This window comes from Salmo salar, chromosome ssa07 (genome assembly GCF_905237065.1).
Source record: "Salmo salar chromosome ssa07, Ssal_v3.1, whole genome shotgun sequence".
NCBI lineage: Eukaryota > Metazoa > Chordata > Actinopteri > Salmoniformes > Salmonidae > Salmo > Salmo salar.
Genome location: NC_059448.1, coordinates 28,042,412 through 28,061,016, shown reverse-complemented (window position 1 = coordinate 28,061,016; position 18,605 = coordinate 28,042,412). Strand labels below are relative to the sequence as shown.

Here is an 18,605-nt window from a genome sequence, read left to right as displayed (position 1 = left end):
CACGCTCTTCTCAATTTACATCAACAACATAGCTCAGGCAGTAGGAAGCTCTCTCATCCATTTATATGCAGATGATACAGTCTAATACTCAGCTGGCCCCTCCCCGAATTTTGTGTTAAACACTCTACAACAAAGCGTTCTTAGTGTCCAACAAGCTTTCTCTGCCTTTAACCTTGTTCTGAACACCGCCAAAACAAAGGTCATGTGGTTTGGTAAGAAGAACACCCCTCTCCCCACAGGTGTGATTACTACCTCTGAGGGTTTAGAGCTTAAGGTAGTCACCTCATACAAGTACTTGGGAGTATGGCTAGATGGTACACTGTCCTTCTCTCAGCACATAATCTAGACTTGGTTGCCTCTATCGTAATCGCTCTTCTTTCACCCCAGCTGCTAAACTAACCCTGATTCAGATGACCATCCTACCCATGTTAGATTACGTCGATGGAATTTATAGATCGGCAGGTAAGGGTGCTCTCGAGCGGCTAGATGTTCTTTACCATTAGGCCATCAGATTTGCCACCAATGCTCCTGGAACGAGCTGCAAAAAACACTCAAACTGGACAGTTTTATCTCTTCATTCAAAGACTCAATCATGCACACTCTTACAGACAGTTGTGGCTGCTTTGCGTGATGTACTGTTGTCTCTACCTTCTTGCCCTTTGTGCTGTTGTCTGTGCCCAATAATGTTTGTAAAATGTTTTGTGCTGCTACCATGTTGTGCTGCTGCCATGTTGTGTTGCTACCATGCTGTGTTGTCATGTGTTGCTGCCATGCTATGTTGTTGTCTTAGGTCTCTCTTTATGTAGTGTTGTGTTGTCTCTCTTGTAGTGATGTGTGTTTTGTCCTATATTTTATTTTTTTAATCCCGGCCCCAGTCCCCGCAGGAGGCCTTTTGCGTTTTGGTAGGCCATCATTGTAAATGAGAATTTGTTCTTAACTGACTTGCCTAGTTAAATAACGGTTAAATAAAATGTTTAAAAAGAGTGTTGATCTAGAATAAGGTCCACCTATGGATAAAAGCTAAAAGTGTCTGCAAAATGGAATATATTATTATATATTATAATAGTATATATACCATGGATTGGTCAAAGTGCTCAGAGACCAGGATGAGTTTGAAGGCGCGTCGGACGGCCGCCTCGCCTCGTCGGGCCAGTGTGGTCGAGAAGTTGGCGTTGTGGTCCAGGCCGAAGTCGAACCAGAGCAGATTGCGGGCGTAGTGGTTGTTACGGAGACGGGGGTCGTAGTACTTCCTGGGGTTGTCGGCGAAGTCTCCCAGGCCTGTCAGATTAGATTAGATTAAGGTTAAAATTAGATTAGAGATTACATTAAAATTAGATTAAGAAAATGTTGTCCTCAATGAGGCAATTCATTTTGCAGCATACAACCTCAATGTAGATTAAAAAAACAGATTCCCCAGACACAGATTAAGCCTACTCCTGAATTTAAAATGCATGCTCAATGGAAAATCTCTAATGAAAGTGCTTTTGAGTCCTGGACTAGGCTTAACCTGTGCCCAAAAAGTAACAGAATAGCAGACATATACGAGCATTAAACAGATTGGCTACATTTTGTACCTTTGGCCTTCTTGAAGGCGGGGGCGACAGCTTTGTAATATGCATAGGACGACTCGGCCAGCGCTACGGGGTCACGCATGATAGAGAAGTAGAAGGTGTCCACTGGCATCACCTTCTCTACCTGGAGGGCAACAGAAGAAGAGGTCAGAGGGTCAAAGGTCATGGGGAAAGAAAACGAGTGATGGAGGCCAAAGTCAAACTGTTTGAATGACTTGAAATGACCCTGTACACCGTATAATTAAAAACATTGAAAACGGTTTGATTAGATGTAAAAAATGAAATAATGAACTAAAGAATGGATATAATAATATGACGTTAGGTGCCGCACTCTCTTCTCTTCATTGCAGTATAATGCCTTTACTTCATCAGGGACAGGGTGGCACTTTAGCTAACGGTTTAGAAGGCCTTTATTACAACCTCTCACTTATAGTGGTCCTTGAAAATGAAATAATCTCCAAAATATCGCTATTTTTAAAACAAGCCATAGAAAATTGGTTGCAATTTCAGTTTAATCCACCAGAAAAGACAGAACACATATTACAACAATATGGTTAAAATCAAATATACTAATTGATTAAAATAAACATTATTTGGGGAAAAACAAAAAACAAAGGTATAATCTTTGTGAATGATATCAAAAATAGGACTGGTGGAGTTATGTCACACAAGCAGCTAACAAAAATATATGGAAATGTCTGCTCTACCCAAAATTACAACCAACTAATTGCAGCATTACCGCAAAAAAGGAAAAGGCAAGTGGAAGGGGGAAAAAGTAAGGAACTTGTTTGTCAGCCCTGCATGAAAGACCAAAATTGTTTAAAGGAAATTGTGATTAAAAAAATGTATACCAGCGTCATTTAAGGACCCCAAAAAATGACAGCTGTGCAATACAGATTGCAAAATTGTTGTGAAGAGATTGTCGATGTACCGATTCCATGGCACATGGTTTATGAACTGCTACAAAAAATTACGCTAGATTCAATACTTTGAGTTTTTCAATTTAAATTACTATACAAAATTGTTGCAACCAATAGAATGTTATATATATGGGGGATACAACCATCCCAGCTATGCAAATTTTGCTGCGAAAAACATAATCATTAGATAATTTGTTTTGGTACTGTCCATATATATGTATCTTGTTTTTGGTTCGTTGCCAGTTGAGGACTTGTGAGGCGTCTGTTTCTCAAACTAGACACTCTAATATACTTGTCCTCTTGCTCAGTTGTGCACCGGGGCCTCCCACTCCTCTTTCTATTCTGGTTAGAGACAATTTGCGCTGTTCTGTTAACCTGTTGGGGGTAGGGGGCAGTATTTACACGGCCGGATAAAAAACGTACCCGATTTAATCTGGTTATTACTACTGCCCAGAAACTACAATATGCATATAATTATTGGCTTTGGATAGAAAACACCCTAACGTTTCTAAAACTGTTTGAATGGTGTCTGTGAGTATAACAGAACTCATATGGCAGGCAAAAACCTGAGAAGATTCTGTATAGGAAGTGCCCTCTCTGACCATTCTTTGAGCTTCTTGACTCTGTTTATTGAAGACTGAGGATCTTTGCTGTAACGTGACACTTCCTACGGCTCCCATAGGCTCTCAGAAGGCGGGAAAAAGCTGAATGATGTAATTCCAGCCACTGGCTGAAACACATTAGCGCTTTTGGCAAGTGCTCTATCAGAGGACAATGGGCTGAGGCGCGTGCATGAGTCGACCCCATGTTTTTATTTTCTTTCGTCTTTGAACCTAAACACAGATTCCCGGTCAGAATATTATCGCTTTTTTAAGAGAAAAATGGTATAAAAATTGATTTTAAATAGCGGTTGACATGCTTCGAAGTACGGTAATGGAATATTTTTTGTCACGAAATGCGTCGTGCGCGTCACCTTTCTTTACCATTCGGATAGTGTCTTGAACGCACAAACAAAACAGAGGATATTTGAAATGGATTATTTTGAACCAAACCAACATTTGTTATTGAAGTAGAAGTCCTGGGAGTGCATTCTGACGAAGACAGCAAAGGTAATAACATTTTTCTTATAGTAAATCTGATTTTGGTGAGTGCTAAACTTGGTGGGTGTCTAAATAGCTAGCCCTGTGATGCCGGGCTATCTACTGAGAATATTGCAAAATGTGCTTTCACCGAAAAGCTATTTTAAAATCGGACATAGCGAGTGCATAGAGGAGTTCTGTATCTATAATTCTTAAAATAATTGTTATGTTTTTTGTGAACGTTAATCGTGAGTAATTTAGTAAATTCACTGGAAGTTCGCGGGGGGGTATGCTAGTTCTGAACGTCACATGCTAATGTAAAAAGCTGGTTTTTGATATAAATATGAACTTGATTGAACAAAACATGCATGTATTGTATAACATAATGTCCTAGGGTTGTCATCTGATGAAGATCATCAAAGGTTAGTGCTGCATTTAGCTGTGGTTTGGGTTTATGTGACATTATATGCTAGCTTGAAAAATGGGTGTCTGATTATTTCTGGCTGGGTACTCTGCTGACATAATCTAATGTTTTGCTTTCGTTGTAAAGCCTTTTTGAAATCGGACAGTGTGGTTAGATTAACGAGAGTCTTGTCTTTAAAATAGTCATATGTTTGAGAAATTGAAGTAATAGCATTTCTAAGGTATTTGAATAACGCGCCACGGGATTCAACTGGCTGTTGAGTAGGTGGGACGATTTCGTCCCGCCGACCCTAGAGAGGTTAAGGGAGTAGTACACAGCGTTGTACGAGATCTTCAGTTTCTTGTCAATTTCTCGCATGGAATAGCCTTCATTTCTCAGAAAGAATAGACTGACGAGTTTCAGGAGAAAGTTCTTTATTTCTGACCATTTTGAGCCTGTAATCGAACCCACAAATGCTGATGCTCCAGATACTCAACTAGTCTAAAGAAGGACAGTTTTATTGCTTCTTTAATCAGGACAACATTTTTCAGCTCTGCTAACATAATTTCAAAAGGTTTTCTAATGATCAATTTGCCTTTTAAAATGATAAAATTGGATTAGCTAACACAACGAGCCAGTGGAACACAGGAGTGATGGTTGCTGATAATGGGCCTCTGTACGCCCATGTAGATATTCCATAAAAAAATCTGCCGTTTCCAGTTACAATAGTAATTTACAACATTAACAACATCTACACTGTATTTCTGATAAATTTTATGTTATTTTAATGGACATAAAAATGTGCTTTTCTTTCAAAAACAAGGACATTTCCAAGTGACCCCAAACTTTTGAACGGTAGTGTATATGGGGGAATTGGAAATGATGCAGCCAATTACATTGATAGAAGCCACAATGTATCTGCAATATTAAAGCAGATCTAGCCCCTAAAGAAAAAATATATAGATTTTAGAAGGACTAGTAGGAGTGTGTGTGTGTGTGTGTGTGTGTGTGTGTGTGTGCGCAATGAGTCTAATGTTTGTGAAGTTGAATCCCAGTCTTTGATGTTTTCTCACAAGTACCACTAACAAACCTCTTTATAAGCTCTGGTCGCTCCTGTTCCCAAAAGTAATCCACTCACACACACAAACACACCGTACAGTCAGTGATGATTCTAAGATACACTATATATACAAAAGTATGTGGACACCCCTTCAAATTAGTGGATTCAGCTATTTCAGGCATACCAGTTGCTGACAGGTGTATAAAATCGAGCACACAGTCATGCAATCTCCAAGGACAAACATTGGCAGTAGAATTGCCTTACTGATGAGTTCAGTGACTTTAAACGTGGCACCGTCATAGCATGCCACCTTTCCAACAAGTCAGTTCGTCAAATTCTGCCCTGCCAGTTCTGCCCTGCTAGAGCTGCCCCGGTCAACTGTAAGTGCTGTTATTGTGAAGTGGAAACGTCTAGGAGCAACAACGGCTCAGCCACAAAGTGGTAGGCCACACAAGCTCACAGAAGGGGCCCGCTGTTAAAATCATCTGTCCTCGGTTGCAACACTCACTACCGAGTTTCACCATCTGGCAATCCGACAGACGAATCTGGGTTTGACGGATACCAGGAGAACGTAAAGTTTGTTGGAGGGGGAATAATGGTCTGAGGCTGTTTTTCATGGTTCGGTCTAGGTCCCAATGAAGGGAAATCTTAACGCTACAGCATACAATGACATTCTAGATATTTCTGTGCTTCCAACTTTGTGGCAACAGTTTGGGGAAGGCCCTTTCTGTTTCAGCATGACAATGCCCCAGTGCAATGCCCTAGTGCGAGGTCCATACAGAAATTGTTTGTCGAGATTGGTGTGGAAGAACTTGACTGGCCTGCACAGAGCCCTGACCTCAACCCCATTGAACACCTAAGGGATGAATTGGAACGCCAACTGCGAGCCAGGGCTAATCGCCCAACATCAGTACCCGACCTCACGAATGCACTAATGCTCTTGTGGCTGAATGGAAGTCCTTTCCAACATCTAGTGGAAAGCCTTCCCAGAAGAGTGGAGGCTGTTATAGCAGCAAAGGGGGGACCAACTATATATTAATGCCCATGATTTTGGAATGAGATGTACGACGAGCAGGTGTCCACATACTTTTGGTAGCTAAATTGCTCCATCCTGTTTAAACATTCACATAGAACTGTCAGTGTCCTTTTCTTTGCCAACAACAGAAGCAGTTAACAAATCACAAGCGAACCTGCCAAACCTACAAAAGACATCATCAGCTCCATGCAAATAATAATCTGTGTTAAACTAACGCACAAAAATGTTTAAGAATACTCTGTTTTGTATTCGTTTTTTTCTCCCTTCTGTCCTATGATTTTGTTTGTTTCCTCAATAAATAATAGGCCAACGTGTAAATATAGAATAAAAAATGTCCTCACATGCACATAAATACAGGAAAAATTACAATACAATTGAGCTTGTGTCTTGCCCTGTTAATGGGTTTGTTTTTTCTGGGGGTTTTTTGCTGTTCAAAAACCTCAATAAATACACATTGGAAGAAAATAATGAAATACACAATTAATAATCTAAAACACGTACCTCTGGTTTGTTGAAGCGCATGTGGTTTCCCATAATGCTGAACGCGGCCACGTGGGGCCCTCTATAACCTTTGACCCTGTGTGCATTGAAGGGGAGGGGGTAGCCAAACTGGTACCCCAGAGGCAGGGCGAAGCACAGATCCCTCTCCTAGAAGAACAAGAACGACTATGGATTTGAAGCTGCTTTCAAAGAGCCAAAATAAATTGTACAATATAACATAAAAATAAGTTTGCTGAAGGAAAGCCAAACTGAAGATGAAGTAGTATACCTCTCCGTATCGGTAAAGCATGTTGAGAACAGTGCTGCTGGCTGTCTTGTGGGTCTTCAGGAACATGACGTGGCTGTGGGGCCGACAGGAGCCCAGAGACGGGCCCTGGCCGTCGGATGAGAACAGCGACCGCGACCTGTCCTGCTGGAGGCTACATGAGGGGAGGGGGAAAATAAGATGATTTCTAAATGGTTTGAAACAAAAATAAAAAATATTTTTATGCAGTTCCACATGTGCACTGAGAGGAATAAATGTAAATTTATAAAAATTGGCCCATAACTCCAACCTATCCAACAACATAGGCATACATTCTTAAAGCAGGGTTCATACAGACATTGATAAGTCAAATTCAAGGACTGTTTCAAGAACTTAATTGTAATTTTCAAGGACCTCAATGTTATACAATTGTATAATTTACAGTTGAAGTCGGAAGTTTACATACACCTTAGCACAATACATTTAAACTCAGTTTTTCACAATTCCTGACATTTAATCCAAGTAAAAATTCCCTGTCTTAGGTCAGTTAGAATCACCACTTTATATTAAGAATGTGAAATTTCAGAATAATATTAGAGAGAATTATTTATTTCAGCTTTTATTTCTTTCATCACATTCCCAAGTGCGTCAGAAGTTTACATACACTCAATTAGTATTTGTAGCATTGCCTTTAAATTGTTTAACTTGCGTCAAATGTTTCGGGTAGCCCTACACAATCTTCCAACAATAAGTTGGGTGAATTGTGGCCCATTCCCCCTGACAGAGCTGGTGTAACCGAGTCAGGTTTGCAGACCTCCTTGCTCGCACACGCTTTTTCAGTTCTGCCCACAAATTTTCTATAGGATTAAGGTCAGGGCTTTGTGATGGCCACTCCAATACCTTGACTTTGTTGTCCTTAAGCCATTTTGCCACAACTTTGGAAGTATGCTTGAGATCATTGTCCATTTGGAAGACCCATTTGCGACCAAGCTTTAACTTCCTGACTGATGTCTTGAGATGTTGCTTCAATATATCCACATAATTTTCCTACCTCATGATGCCATCTATTTTGTGAAGTGCACCAGTCCCTCCTGCAGCAAAGCACCCCCACAACATGATGCTGCCACCCCCGTGCTTCACGGTTGGGATGGTGTTCTTCGGCTTGCAAGCCTCCCCCTTTTCCCTCCAAACATAACAATGGTCATTATGGCCAAACAGTTCTATTTTTGTTTCATCAGACCAGAGGACATTTCTCCAAAAGGTACGATCTTTGTCCCCATGTGCAGCTGCAAACTGTAGTCTGGCTTTTTTATGGCGGTTTTGGAGCAGTGGCTTCTTCCTTGTTGAGTGGCCTTTAAGGTTATGTCGATATAGGACTCGTTTTACTGAGGATATAGATACTTTTGTACCTGTTTCCTCCAGCATCTTCACACGGTCCTTTGCTGTTGTTCTGGGATTGATTTGCACTTTTCGCACCCAAGTACGTTCATCTCTAGGAGACAGAATGCGTCTCCTTCCTGAGCAGTATGACGGCTGCGTGGTCCCATGGTGTTTATACACGCGTACTATTGTTTGTACAGATGAACCTAAGTAAGCTCCACTCATTGCAATGGCGCCGTCGTAGCCTCAGCATTTGTTTACAGATATCATCTCATACTTTCAATCAGTTAAAAAAAAAAAAAGGCCAAAAAACAAACACGGTATGACAGCTGCATGGTGCCATGGTGTTTATACTTGTGTACTATTATTTGTACAGATGAACATGGTACCTTCAGGCGTTTGGAAATTGCTCCCAAGGATGAACCAGAGTTGTGGAGGTATACAATTCTTTCCTGAGGTCTTGGCTAATTTCTTTTGATTTTCCCATGATGTCAAGCAAAGAGGCACTGGGTTTGAAGCTAGGCCTTGAAATACATCCACAGGTACACCTCCAATTGATTCAAATTATGTCAATTAGCCTATCAGAAGCTTCTAAAGCCATGACATCATTTTCTGGAATTTTCCAAGCTGTTTAAAGGCACAGTCAACATAGTGTATATAAACATCTGACCCACTGGAATTGTGGTACAGTGAATTATAAGTGAAATAATCCATCTGTAAACAATTGTAGAAAAATTACTTGTGTCATGCACAAAGTACGTCCTAACCGACTTGCCAAAACTATAGTTTGTTAACAAGAAAGTTGTGGAGTGGTTAAAAAACGAGTTATAATGACTCCAACCTAAGTGTATGTAAACTTCCAACTTCAACTGTATATAATTGTACATTTAGTGCCTATTATAGAACCCCTACCCCCAAAAAGCATGCAAAAGTGTAAAAGAAAAAGTAGGCCATTACCACTTTAAGAATAATGAATTTGTTATTCAAATTATTACATTCTAAAATACAGTTGAAGTCGGAAGTTTACATACACTTAGGTTGGAGTCATTAAAACTAGTTTTTCAACCACTCCACAAATTTCTTGTTAACAAACTATAGTTTTGGCAAGTCGGTTAGGACATCTACTTTGTGCATGCATTACACATGTCATTTTTCCAGCAAAACATTTCTGAGCTACAAATTCAAGCCCCTTGCATTGTTTAACATTGCAGGTGTAACATGGAGAACAAACTTTATTTGTCATGTTATTTCATTACCAGATCATATTGTCAATAAGTCCACTAGGCTATGTAATTTGTTGTCATTATATCCAGAATAATTAACAGGAAGAGGGTTGGGTGTTGCGCAATAGTCTATCCTACACACTTGCGCACAGTAGACTCGTGTCCAATCCGAGGCACAAAAACATACGAAAACATGAACTCATTACCTTGATGCTTTCTCTATTAAATCTAACGAGACCCTGCTGTAAATCAAGCAGACAACAACAGATGATCAACCTCAATTCGCTAGGGATATTAGATCCAACGTGAATCCAGGCACAACTCTCTACACTTGCGTAACAAATGAGACACCAAGATATTCTGGACATTCCTCGCGAACACCTTTTTTTCCAGCACTTGGGCTGTTGTAGAATCTCTTGCACTATCACAACAGCTATCCGTCACTTGGTTGTCATTCTGAAAATTCCTTGCTGGATCAGATGATGATGTGTGAAAATATCAGGGCGTAATTAAACAGCTTGACACCTAAAGTGAATCCAACAAGTAAACTATTATGCATAATTATTGAAGAGCCGCTTTAATGATAGTATTGATTTAGGTTTTAAGTATCAAGGTAAGGTGACTTTCAGTTAGAATTATTCTATTTTTCAATTACATTAATTATTTTGGATTTGCATTCCCATTAAACTGTTTTCACCACATAACATAAGAAGACACAAAATGTTAGTTACACTGCATTTCTGAGATCGCTATACAAAAACACTGTCCAACAGCTAGATCCATGATTCTTACAAGGTTCAAGTTCAATGTCTAATTTAACTGATTAATGCTTAACTTGTTATGGATAGGGGGCAGTATTTTCACGGCCGGATAAAAAACGTACCCAATTTAATCTGGTTATTACTCCTGCACAGAAACTAGAATATGCATATAATTATTAGCTTTGGATAGAAAACACTCCAAAGTTTCTAAAACTGTTTGAATGGTGTCTGTGAGTATAACAGAACTCAAATGGCAGGCCAAAACCTGAGAAGATTCTGTACAGGAAGTACCCTGTCTGACCATTTCTTGGCCTTCTTTGCCATCTCTATCCAAAACAGGGGATCTCTGCTGTAACGTAACATTTTCTAACGCTCCCATAGGCTCTCAGAAGGCGCCAGAACGTTGAATGATGACTTTGCAGCCCATGGCTGAAAAACAGTAGCGCATTTGGATAGTGGTCGATCTGAGAACAATGAGACTGGTGCGCGCGTGCACGAGACGACTCCATGTTTACATTTTCAGTCTTTGAACGAAAACAACGACTCCCAGTCGGAATAAAATCGCATAAAAATTGATTTTAAACAGCGTTTGACATGCTTCAAAGTACGGTAATGGAATATTTTGACATTTTTTGTCATGATACGCGCCGGGCGCGTCACCCTTCGTTACCCTTCGGATAGTGTCTTGAACGCACAACAAAACGCCGCTATTTGGATATAACTATGGATTATTTGGAACCAAAACAACATTGGGTGATGAAGTAGAAGTCCTGGGAGTGCATTCTGACGAAGAACAGCAAAGGTAATCCAATTTTTCTTATAGTAAATCTGAGTTTGGTGAGTACCAAACTTGGTGGGTGTCAAAATAGCTAGCCATGATGGCCGGGCTATCTACTCAGAATATTGCAAAATGTGCTTTCACCGAAAAGCTATTTTAGAATCGGACACCGCGATTGCATAAAGGAGTTCTGTATCTATAATTCTTAAAATAATTGTTATGTTTTTTGTGAACGTTTATCGTGAGTAATTTAGTAAATTCACCGGAAGTGTTCGGTGGGAATGCTAGTTCTGAACGTCACATGCTAATGTAAAAAGCTGGTTTTTGATATAAATATGAACTTGATTGAACAAAACATGCATGTATTGTATAACATAATGTCCTAGGAGTGTCATCTGATGAAGATCATCAAAGGTTAGTGCTGCATTTAGCTGTGGTTTGGGTTTATGTGACATTATATGCTAGCTTGAAAAATGGGTGTCTGATTATTTCTGGCTGGGTACTCTGCTGACATAATCTAATGTTTTGCTTTCGCTGTAAAGCCTTTTTGAAATCGGACCGTGTGGTTAGATAAAGGAGACTCTTGTCTTTAAAATGGTGTAAAATAGTCATATGTTTGAAGTTTTCGGATTTTCGAGGAGTTTGTATTTCGCGCCACGCCCGTCATTGGATATTGGAGCAGGTGTTCCGCTAGCGGAACGTCTAGATGTAAGAGGTTGATATAAAGACAACTTAAACTGCCATAAATGCGAGGACAGAAAGTCCTTGCATTTTGGACTTTCTGACTTTCTGTTAAAACATCGACCATGATAAAGTGTTAAACACAGGTTTAAATCAACTCCTAAATTTGATGGAATATAGCTATGATCCCCCTTATATCTTAATGTAATGACATGAAATAAATTGGCAGATTATTAGCAATGACTTATCAACAGCTGTAACAAGTTGTCCAGTGTAGGAAATCCTCACTGGTACCCTAGTTTATAGAAAGACCCATATAGATACTGTAGTTATTTACTGGACACACTTCTATCCAAACAGTTGGGTCACTCTAGAAGACAACACGGACCAGGTCACTTAGCATGCTTTTTTCTAAATACAGTTACATTTTAAAAAAATGTGCATGGGCTGCGTCATGATCCAACGCATCTGCCTATTTCAGCCTTCGCATCTATGATGGAAGGTGGCCGAGCTACGGCAGTTTTTGTCAAGACCGTGAGACACACAAAAAAATCTGTCTTCTCACGAAAACACCTGTAGCGTCCAAACGGTTTGACCTACAAACTTTATGTAAAGATGAGACTCTCACGAACATGATGGTGTTCTCCGTTTTGCTCTACAACCCCCATAATGCTAAGTTAAGGCTACCAAGCTTGCTAGGACAGAACAGATACAACTTCAATTAGCACTGAGGTGTGAAGTGAGAGGTGTCAAAGCCTTTGAGCCCAACAATGGCAGGAGAGTCTCACAGCCTACCCACCCAAATCCAGAAGCCTTTGAAGCACCCTCCTGCTGTTCAGAAACCATCCCCTGGCATTTTCTACACGGAATCTGCCTCCAGGAAAAAGCTTATCCCATGTGGGTGTGACACTGCTGCTTGGATTCCACCTGGCGATCTGTTCACTGTCTGCCCTGGCCTGTCTCCCCGTCTGGTACAGGTAACCCCGCCATACTCCCCCCTCTCTCCCAAGCTTTCGCTCACCTCCAGCACACACACACTGTTGGGGCGAGTGACTCTGAACTTACAATGGCTAGCCCCAAGTCGTTATATTTTTTTTTTGTTGTGCTTTATGCTATTTGCCTCATGACTCCTGCATGCTTTGATGACTATGAACTTGCTTGTTTACCCAACCGTGGGACAGACTATGTTTGTTCCCATACTCGGGACACCTCTCGCCGGCTTTATATTCATATTACCTGATGAGATTGCTGTACAATATGATCTTGCCATCTAATGCACATTCAAATGTCATAAATCAACACTGCAAAGCTATCCCTGTACTGTGCCTTGATTGTATTACTGCTGATGATATATGGAAATGTGCATGTACACCCTGGCCCATCTACTGTTGCTAGCCCCAATTCTGACTTGTGCTCTGATATCTGCTTCACTGATTTCTGCTCTCGTAAAAGCCTGGGTTTTCTGCACGTTAACACTAGAAGCTTATTACCTAAAATGGATCAATTGAAAGTGTGGGTTCACAGCTCCAATCCAGATGTATTGGTCATTACTGAGACGTGATTAAGAGTGTTTTGAACACTAATGTTAACCTTTCTAGTTCTAACCTTTTTCGGCAAGACAGATCTTCCAAAGTTGGTGGAGTGGCAATCTTTACCAAGGAACACCTTCAGTGCTCGGTTGTCTCCACCAAGTCTGTCCTCAAACAATTTGATTTGCTGGTTTTACGCAATAAACTTTCAAATAACTCTTCGTTGACTGTTGCTGGGTGTTATCGTCCTCCATCAGCACCGGCCTGTAGCCTACCTGCCCTAAGCTCTCTCCTGGCTCCTTACACTAAGTCTGAATTTTTCCTGCTAGGTGACCTAAACTGAGACATACTTAAACCACCTGACCAAGTCCTAAAGCAATGGGACTCCTTAAATCTTTCTCAGATTACTACCAATCCCACAAGGTATGACTCCAAACACCCAGAAAAGGCTACTCTCCTTGACGTTTTCCTCACAAATAATCCTGATAGGTATCATTCTGGTGTTTTCTGTAATGACGTTAGTGATGACTGTTTTACAGCCTGTCTTCGTAATGGCTGCTCAGTGAAACGACCTGTCCGGATTTGTCATAGATGCTTGCTAAAACACTTTAATGAGCAAAACTTCCTTCATGACCTGGTCTCTGTAAATTTGAATAGAATCAGCTTGATCCCCTCTGTCGAAGACGGTTGGACCTTATTTTTTCATATTTTCAGTGGTATTGTTAACCTGTTGGGGATAGGGGGCAGTATTTGCACGGCCGGATAAAAAAACGTACCCGATTTAATCTGGTTACTACTCCTGCCCAGTAACTAGAATATGCATATAATTATTGGCTTTGGATAGAAAAAACCCTAAAGTTTCTAAAACTGTTTGAATGGTGTCTGTGAGTATAACAGAACTCATATGGCAGGCAAAAACCTGAGAAGATTCCTTACAGGAAGTGGCCTGTCTGACAAGTTCTTCTTCTTCTTGGCTCTGTTTATTGAAAACTGAGGATCTTTGCTGTAACGTGACACTTCCTACGGCTCCCATAGGCTCTCAGAACCCGGGAAAAAGCTGAATGATGTAATTCCAGCCTCTGGCTGAAAAACATTAGCGCGTTTGGATAGTGGCCGGTACCATCCGACTGAGGCTCGTGCACGAGGGGATCCCATGTTTTTAGTTTCTCTCTCTTTCAACGTAAACACGCTTTCCCGGTCGGAATATTATCGCTTTTTTACGAGAAAAATGGCATAAAAATTGATTTTAAACAGCGGTTGACATGCTTCGAAGTACGGTAATGGAATATTTAGAATTTTTTTGTCACGAAATGCGTTGTGCGTGTCACCCTTCTTTACCATTCGGATAGTGTCTTGAACGCACGAACAAAACAGAGGATATTTGAACATAACTATGGATTATTTTGAACCAAACCAACATTTGTTATTGAAGTAGAAGTCCTGGGAGTGCATTCTGACGAAGAACAGCAAAGGTAATAACATTTTTCTTATAGTAAATCTGACTTTGGTCAGGGCTAAACTTGGTGGGTGTCTAAATAGCTAGCCCTGTGATGCCGGGCTATCTACTCAGAATATTGCAAAATGTGCTTTCACCGAAAAGCTATTTTAAAATCGGACATAGCGAGTGCATAGAGGAGTTCTGTATCTATAATTCTTAAAATAATTGTTATGTTTTTTGTGAACGTTTATCGTGAGTAATTTAGTAAATTCACCGGAAGTTTGCGGGTTCTGAACGTCACATGCTAATGTAAAAAGCTGGTTTTTGATATAAATATGAACTTGATTGAACAAAACATGCATGTATTGTATAACATAATGTCCTAGGGTTGTCATCTGATGAAGATCATCAAAGGTTAGTGCTGCATTTAGCTGTGGTTTGGGTTTATGTGACATTATATGCTAGCTTGAAAAATGGGTGTCTGATTATTTCTGGCTGGGTACTCTGCTGACATAATCTAATGTTTTGCTTTCGTTGTAAAGCCTTTTTGAAATCGGACAGCGTGGTTAGATTAACGAGAGTCTTGTCTTTAAAATGGTGTAAAATAGTCATATGTTTGAGAAATTGAAGTAATAGCATTTCTAAGGTATTTGAATAACGCGCCACGGGATTCCACTGGCTGTTGAGTAGGTGGGACGCTAGCCCATAGAGGTTAATCGAAGTATGGAGGTAGTTTTGTGCCAACCAAAATAAGGGGTTAAATATGTGTAAAAAAAAATACTTAAATATTACTTGAGCTTTCTTATATGTCCTAGATATCGGCCAGACACTTCAAAACCTTATACCTTTATTATTATTTTTTTTACTGTCTTTTTTGCCATTTATGAATGTGTTATTCAATGTGTTTCCATGGGATAGAGTAGTTAAGGCCAAATTCAATATTTTATGAAATATTTTAGAAATATATATGTTTTATACTTGAAGGGGTCCTAAAATTAAAAATCATATAGCTAAATGATCCATGTTATGATCATCTTAAAACAATTCCACATGTTAGCTTAGTAGAACCCCCCAACAGCTTAGACTTTTAGAGGTTATTAATGAACCAAGACGTAACATACAGTACAAGGTAAGTCTCTATAATGTAGGTGCTACTACAATGTATTTTTCTTCTTCATTGTTTTGCTGATGAAAGCAATATGAAAAAAAAGATAAAGGTGCAAATAGCAAAGCTAAGGTACAGGTGAAAGTTGACTGAACACAACATATTGCTGTATTGGTTGTTCCTATACTCCACCTCTTTAAGGAACACCTAGGATAGGATAAAGTAATCCTTCTAACCCCCCCCCCCCCCTTAAAAGATTTAGATGCACTATTGTAAAGTGGTTGTTCCACTGGATATCATAAGGTGAATGCACCAATTTGTAAGTCGCTCTGGATAAGAGCGTCTGCTAAATGACTTAAATGTAAAATGTAAATGTATACTGGTTATATACTGGTTATGGACTGGGATAGGGAAGTTGATTCTATTCTCTACTGAAGAACAATAGAATAGAAAAAGAAGATGTCGTTTTCACAAAGAGCTGCAGAGTAGCTATAGCCTGATCCCACAAATGTTTGCGCTTTCTTGCCAACTCCAACGCTCATTGTCAAACAGGAGTTTGCAAAAACAGCAGGAACTGATCTGGGACCATGCTAGGGTGGAGGACCTCTTACCTTTTGTTGAAAATGACCCCCAGTAACTGTCCTGCGAAGGCGATGGCCACGAACACCAGCAGGGCCTTCCAGAGCCACATGGGCCCCACCCGATAGCGCCCCAGCCCTAGCCGCATCCTCCTGTGGAGAGGGAGAGAATTATAAATATTATTGTTATTTATTTCAGGGTCCAGAGCCACATGTGCCCCAGCCACATACCCTTTGTGTGTGTGTGTGTGTGTGTGTGTGTGTGTGTGTGTGTGTGTGTGTGTGTGTGTGTGTGTGTGAGACAGGGAGAGAGAATTGCATGGGTCACCAAACAAATATGATATAACAACACAAACTAATATAAGGGTTAGGCTCAGAGCCACGTAGGCCCCAGCCACATGCTCCTGGAGTGGGGCGGGAGAGGAAGGAGAAGGGGAGAGGGTATAAAGAGCAAGGGAGCAAGGGACAGAGAAATAAGGAGAGAGAGAGGAAGGGAAATAGAGGGAGGGAGAAAGATAAAGAAAGGTAGTGTGCGAGAGGCAGAGATAAAAACGAAGATAGTGGGTGGAAATATACTTCAATGTTCCCAGATGTTCAATCAAGCACAAAGGTTTTTCGGACTGAGAGGAGGCGAAGCTGTAAGCAATAACCACAGACAAGAACAGCACACTGCTGATTGAAAATTTATCTTTCTAGCTACACCACAGAATCGTAACAGACAGAGCGAAATCACGGATTTCAGTTTGTCACACAAGCGAGCATGGTGATGATGAGTCGACCTGCTAGTAAGTATGCAAGGCAAGCAAATGCTTAGCATGAGTTACATTGTGAGGCGCCCTAATACAAATTATATAAACTGAATGCTCAATGAAGGGTATAGCCTAAGGAAGAGACATTATCGCACGAACGTGGGGGCCTTAGTTTGGTGGGATTCTCTTTTCAGTAGACCGACCATAAAAAAAACAACCACCGCTGTCTGTCGTTGTCACTGTATCAATCTCAGCTTCGGTTTCAATGAGAAATTCATAGCCTTGCATCTATCAACCTCCCTTGTCCGATTCCGCTGCTGGCTCGGATTGCAATGCAAGCCCCGTCCCGGTCTCGACTGAACACAAACTCGGGTGTTCTTACCTCGCTCTCCGTTTGAAAGCCATGATAGAACCGGGCCGGTGGCGGTTTCCGTGGCGTGTTGCAGCGGTTGACGGCAGCAGGAGCCACCGTGCATCTCGAAGGCACGAGCCCTGGCCGTGCCTTTACCGAAAACCCACCGATCAAATCAAGCCATCGCTATAGATTAACGACTATTGTCTTCTTTATAAAATCCCGGAGGTTTTGCTTTACGGTTTTAGGCTACCGTAGGCTGCTACGTGACGCCCTCGCAGTGCTGTTTGTCAAGCTGCATTCCCTTTTATTATTGCGCCTTTCTCCTTGCTGGCTAGCTGCTCCTTCAGGGCTCTGGGATAAAAACAGGTTTGGACGGAGAGAAAGGGGTTGGCTTTGTGAGCGTAAATGTTTATGTGCAGGGTTGGTGGGGGGGGTCATGAGAGGCGGGGGAGTCACACACAAACATACACAGGGACACAGACACAGCATACACACACAAACAAGCGCGGGCACAGTGTCCGATACTGCAACCAAAAAAGTCACATTTGCGACCGTTTGACTTGGCAGTGGAACACACATTTTTAATTGGTTGCCAGGGTTCCAGTGAAAGACATGTACATGGTCACGTTTTTTTTATTATCATGATTTATTCAAACAGTAATGTGCAATTGACCCAAACTTTCTGAAGAAGCAACAACAGCACGGGAATGCCCCTGTCATGTCTGGGCTCGACATACAGGGGATGTTTTGGAAACCCGGATGATCAACCCGTCAGTGGGCAGCTAGGGCCAGTTAAATGTTTTTGTTGTTATTGGAATAATGCTATTTTAAAAAAAAATCTCTGCTATATAATTTATTTAAAAAACGGATGGATACCCGAAGCTGTTCGTTCATTATGTGTATTTATTACATGCGGCCTGCACACATACAGAGCACGGGCTGAGCTCTCAAACAGCATGGGGTAGGGAAGTAGGAAATGCTCCAAGTTATGATAAATGTTAAGGCAAGAATGGGTATGCAAACCAGGAATTTATGAACATGAAATACAGAAATATCTCATTTACATATGTAACCTTTGGCTGCAAGTATGGCTGTGAGTCTTTCTGGTAAGGCTCTTAGAGCATTCCACACCCGGATTGTGCAACATTTGCCCATTATTCTTTTCAAAATTCTTCAAGCTCTGTCAAATTGGTTGTTCATCATTGCTAGACAAC

At 40.9% G+C, this 18,605-nt stretch overlaps 1 protein-coding gene across 3 annotated transcripts in view; it reads right to left on the bottom strand.

Moving 5' to 3' along the window:
• gal3st4 (galactose-3-O-sulfotransferase 4) overlaps positions 1 to 18,605 on the bottom strand; it is a 55,968-nt gene that overhangs the window by 3,788 nt on the left and 33,575 nt on the right. For 2 of the 3 annotated variants that reach the window (XM_045721846.1, XM_045721845.1), the window contains 5 exons: positions 16,321 to 16,440; positions 6,839 to 6,989; positions 6,571 to 6,717; positions 1,575 to 1,695; positions 1,076 to 1,278 (listed from right to left, as the gene is read on the bottom strand). In XM_045721846.1, the coding sequence (XP_045577802.1) occupies positions 1,076 to 1,278; positions 1,575 to 1,695; positions 6,571 to 6,717; positions 6,839 to 6,989; positions 16,321 to 16,436 (738 nt within the window). In that variant the 5' untranslated portion in view covers positions 16,437 to 16,440. Of the gene's footprint in view, positions 1 to 1,075; positions 1,279 to 1,574; positions 1,696 to 6,570; positions 6,718 to 6,838; positions 6,990 to 16,320; positions 16,441 to 17,418; positions 17,795 to 18,605 lie in introns of those variants that run through there. The other variant, XM_045721844.1, reaches the window with a different exon arrangement.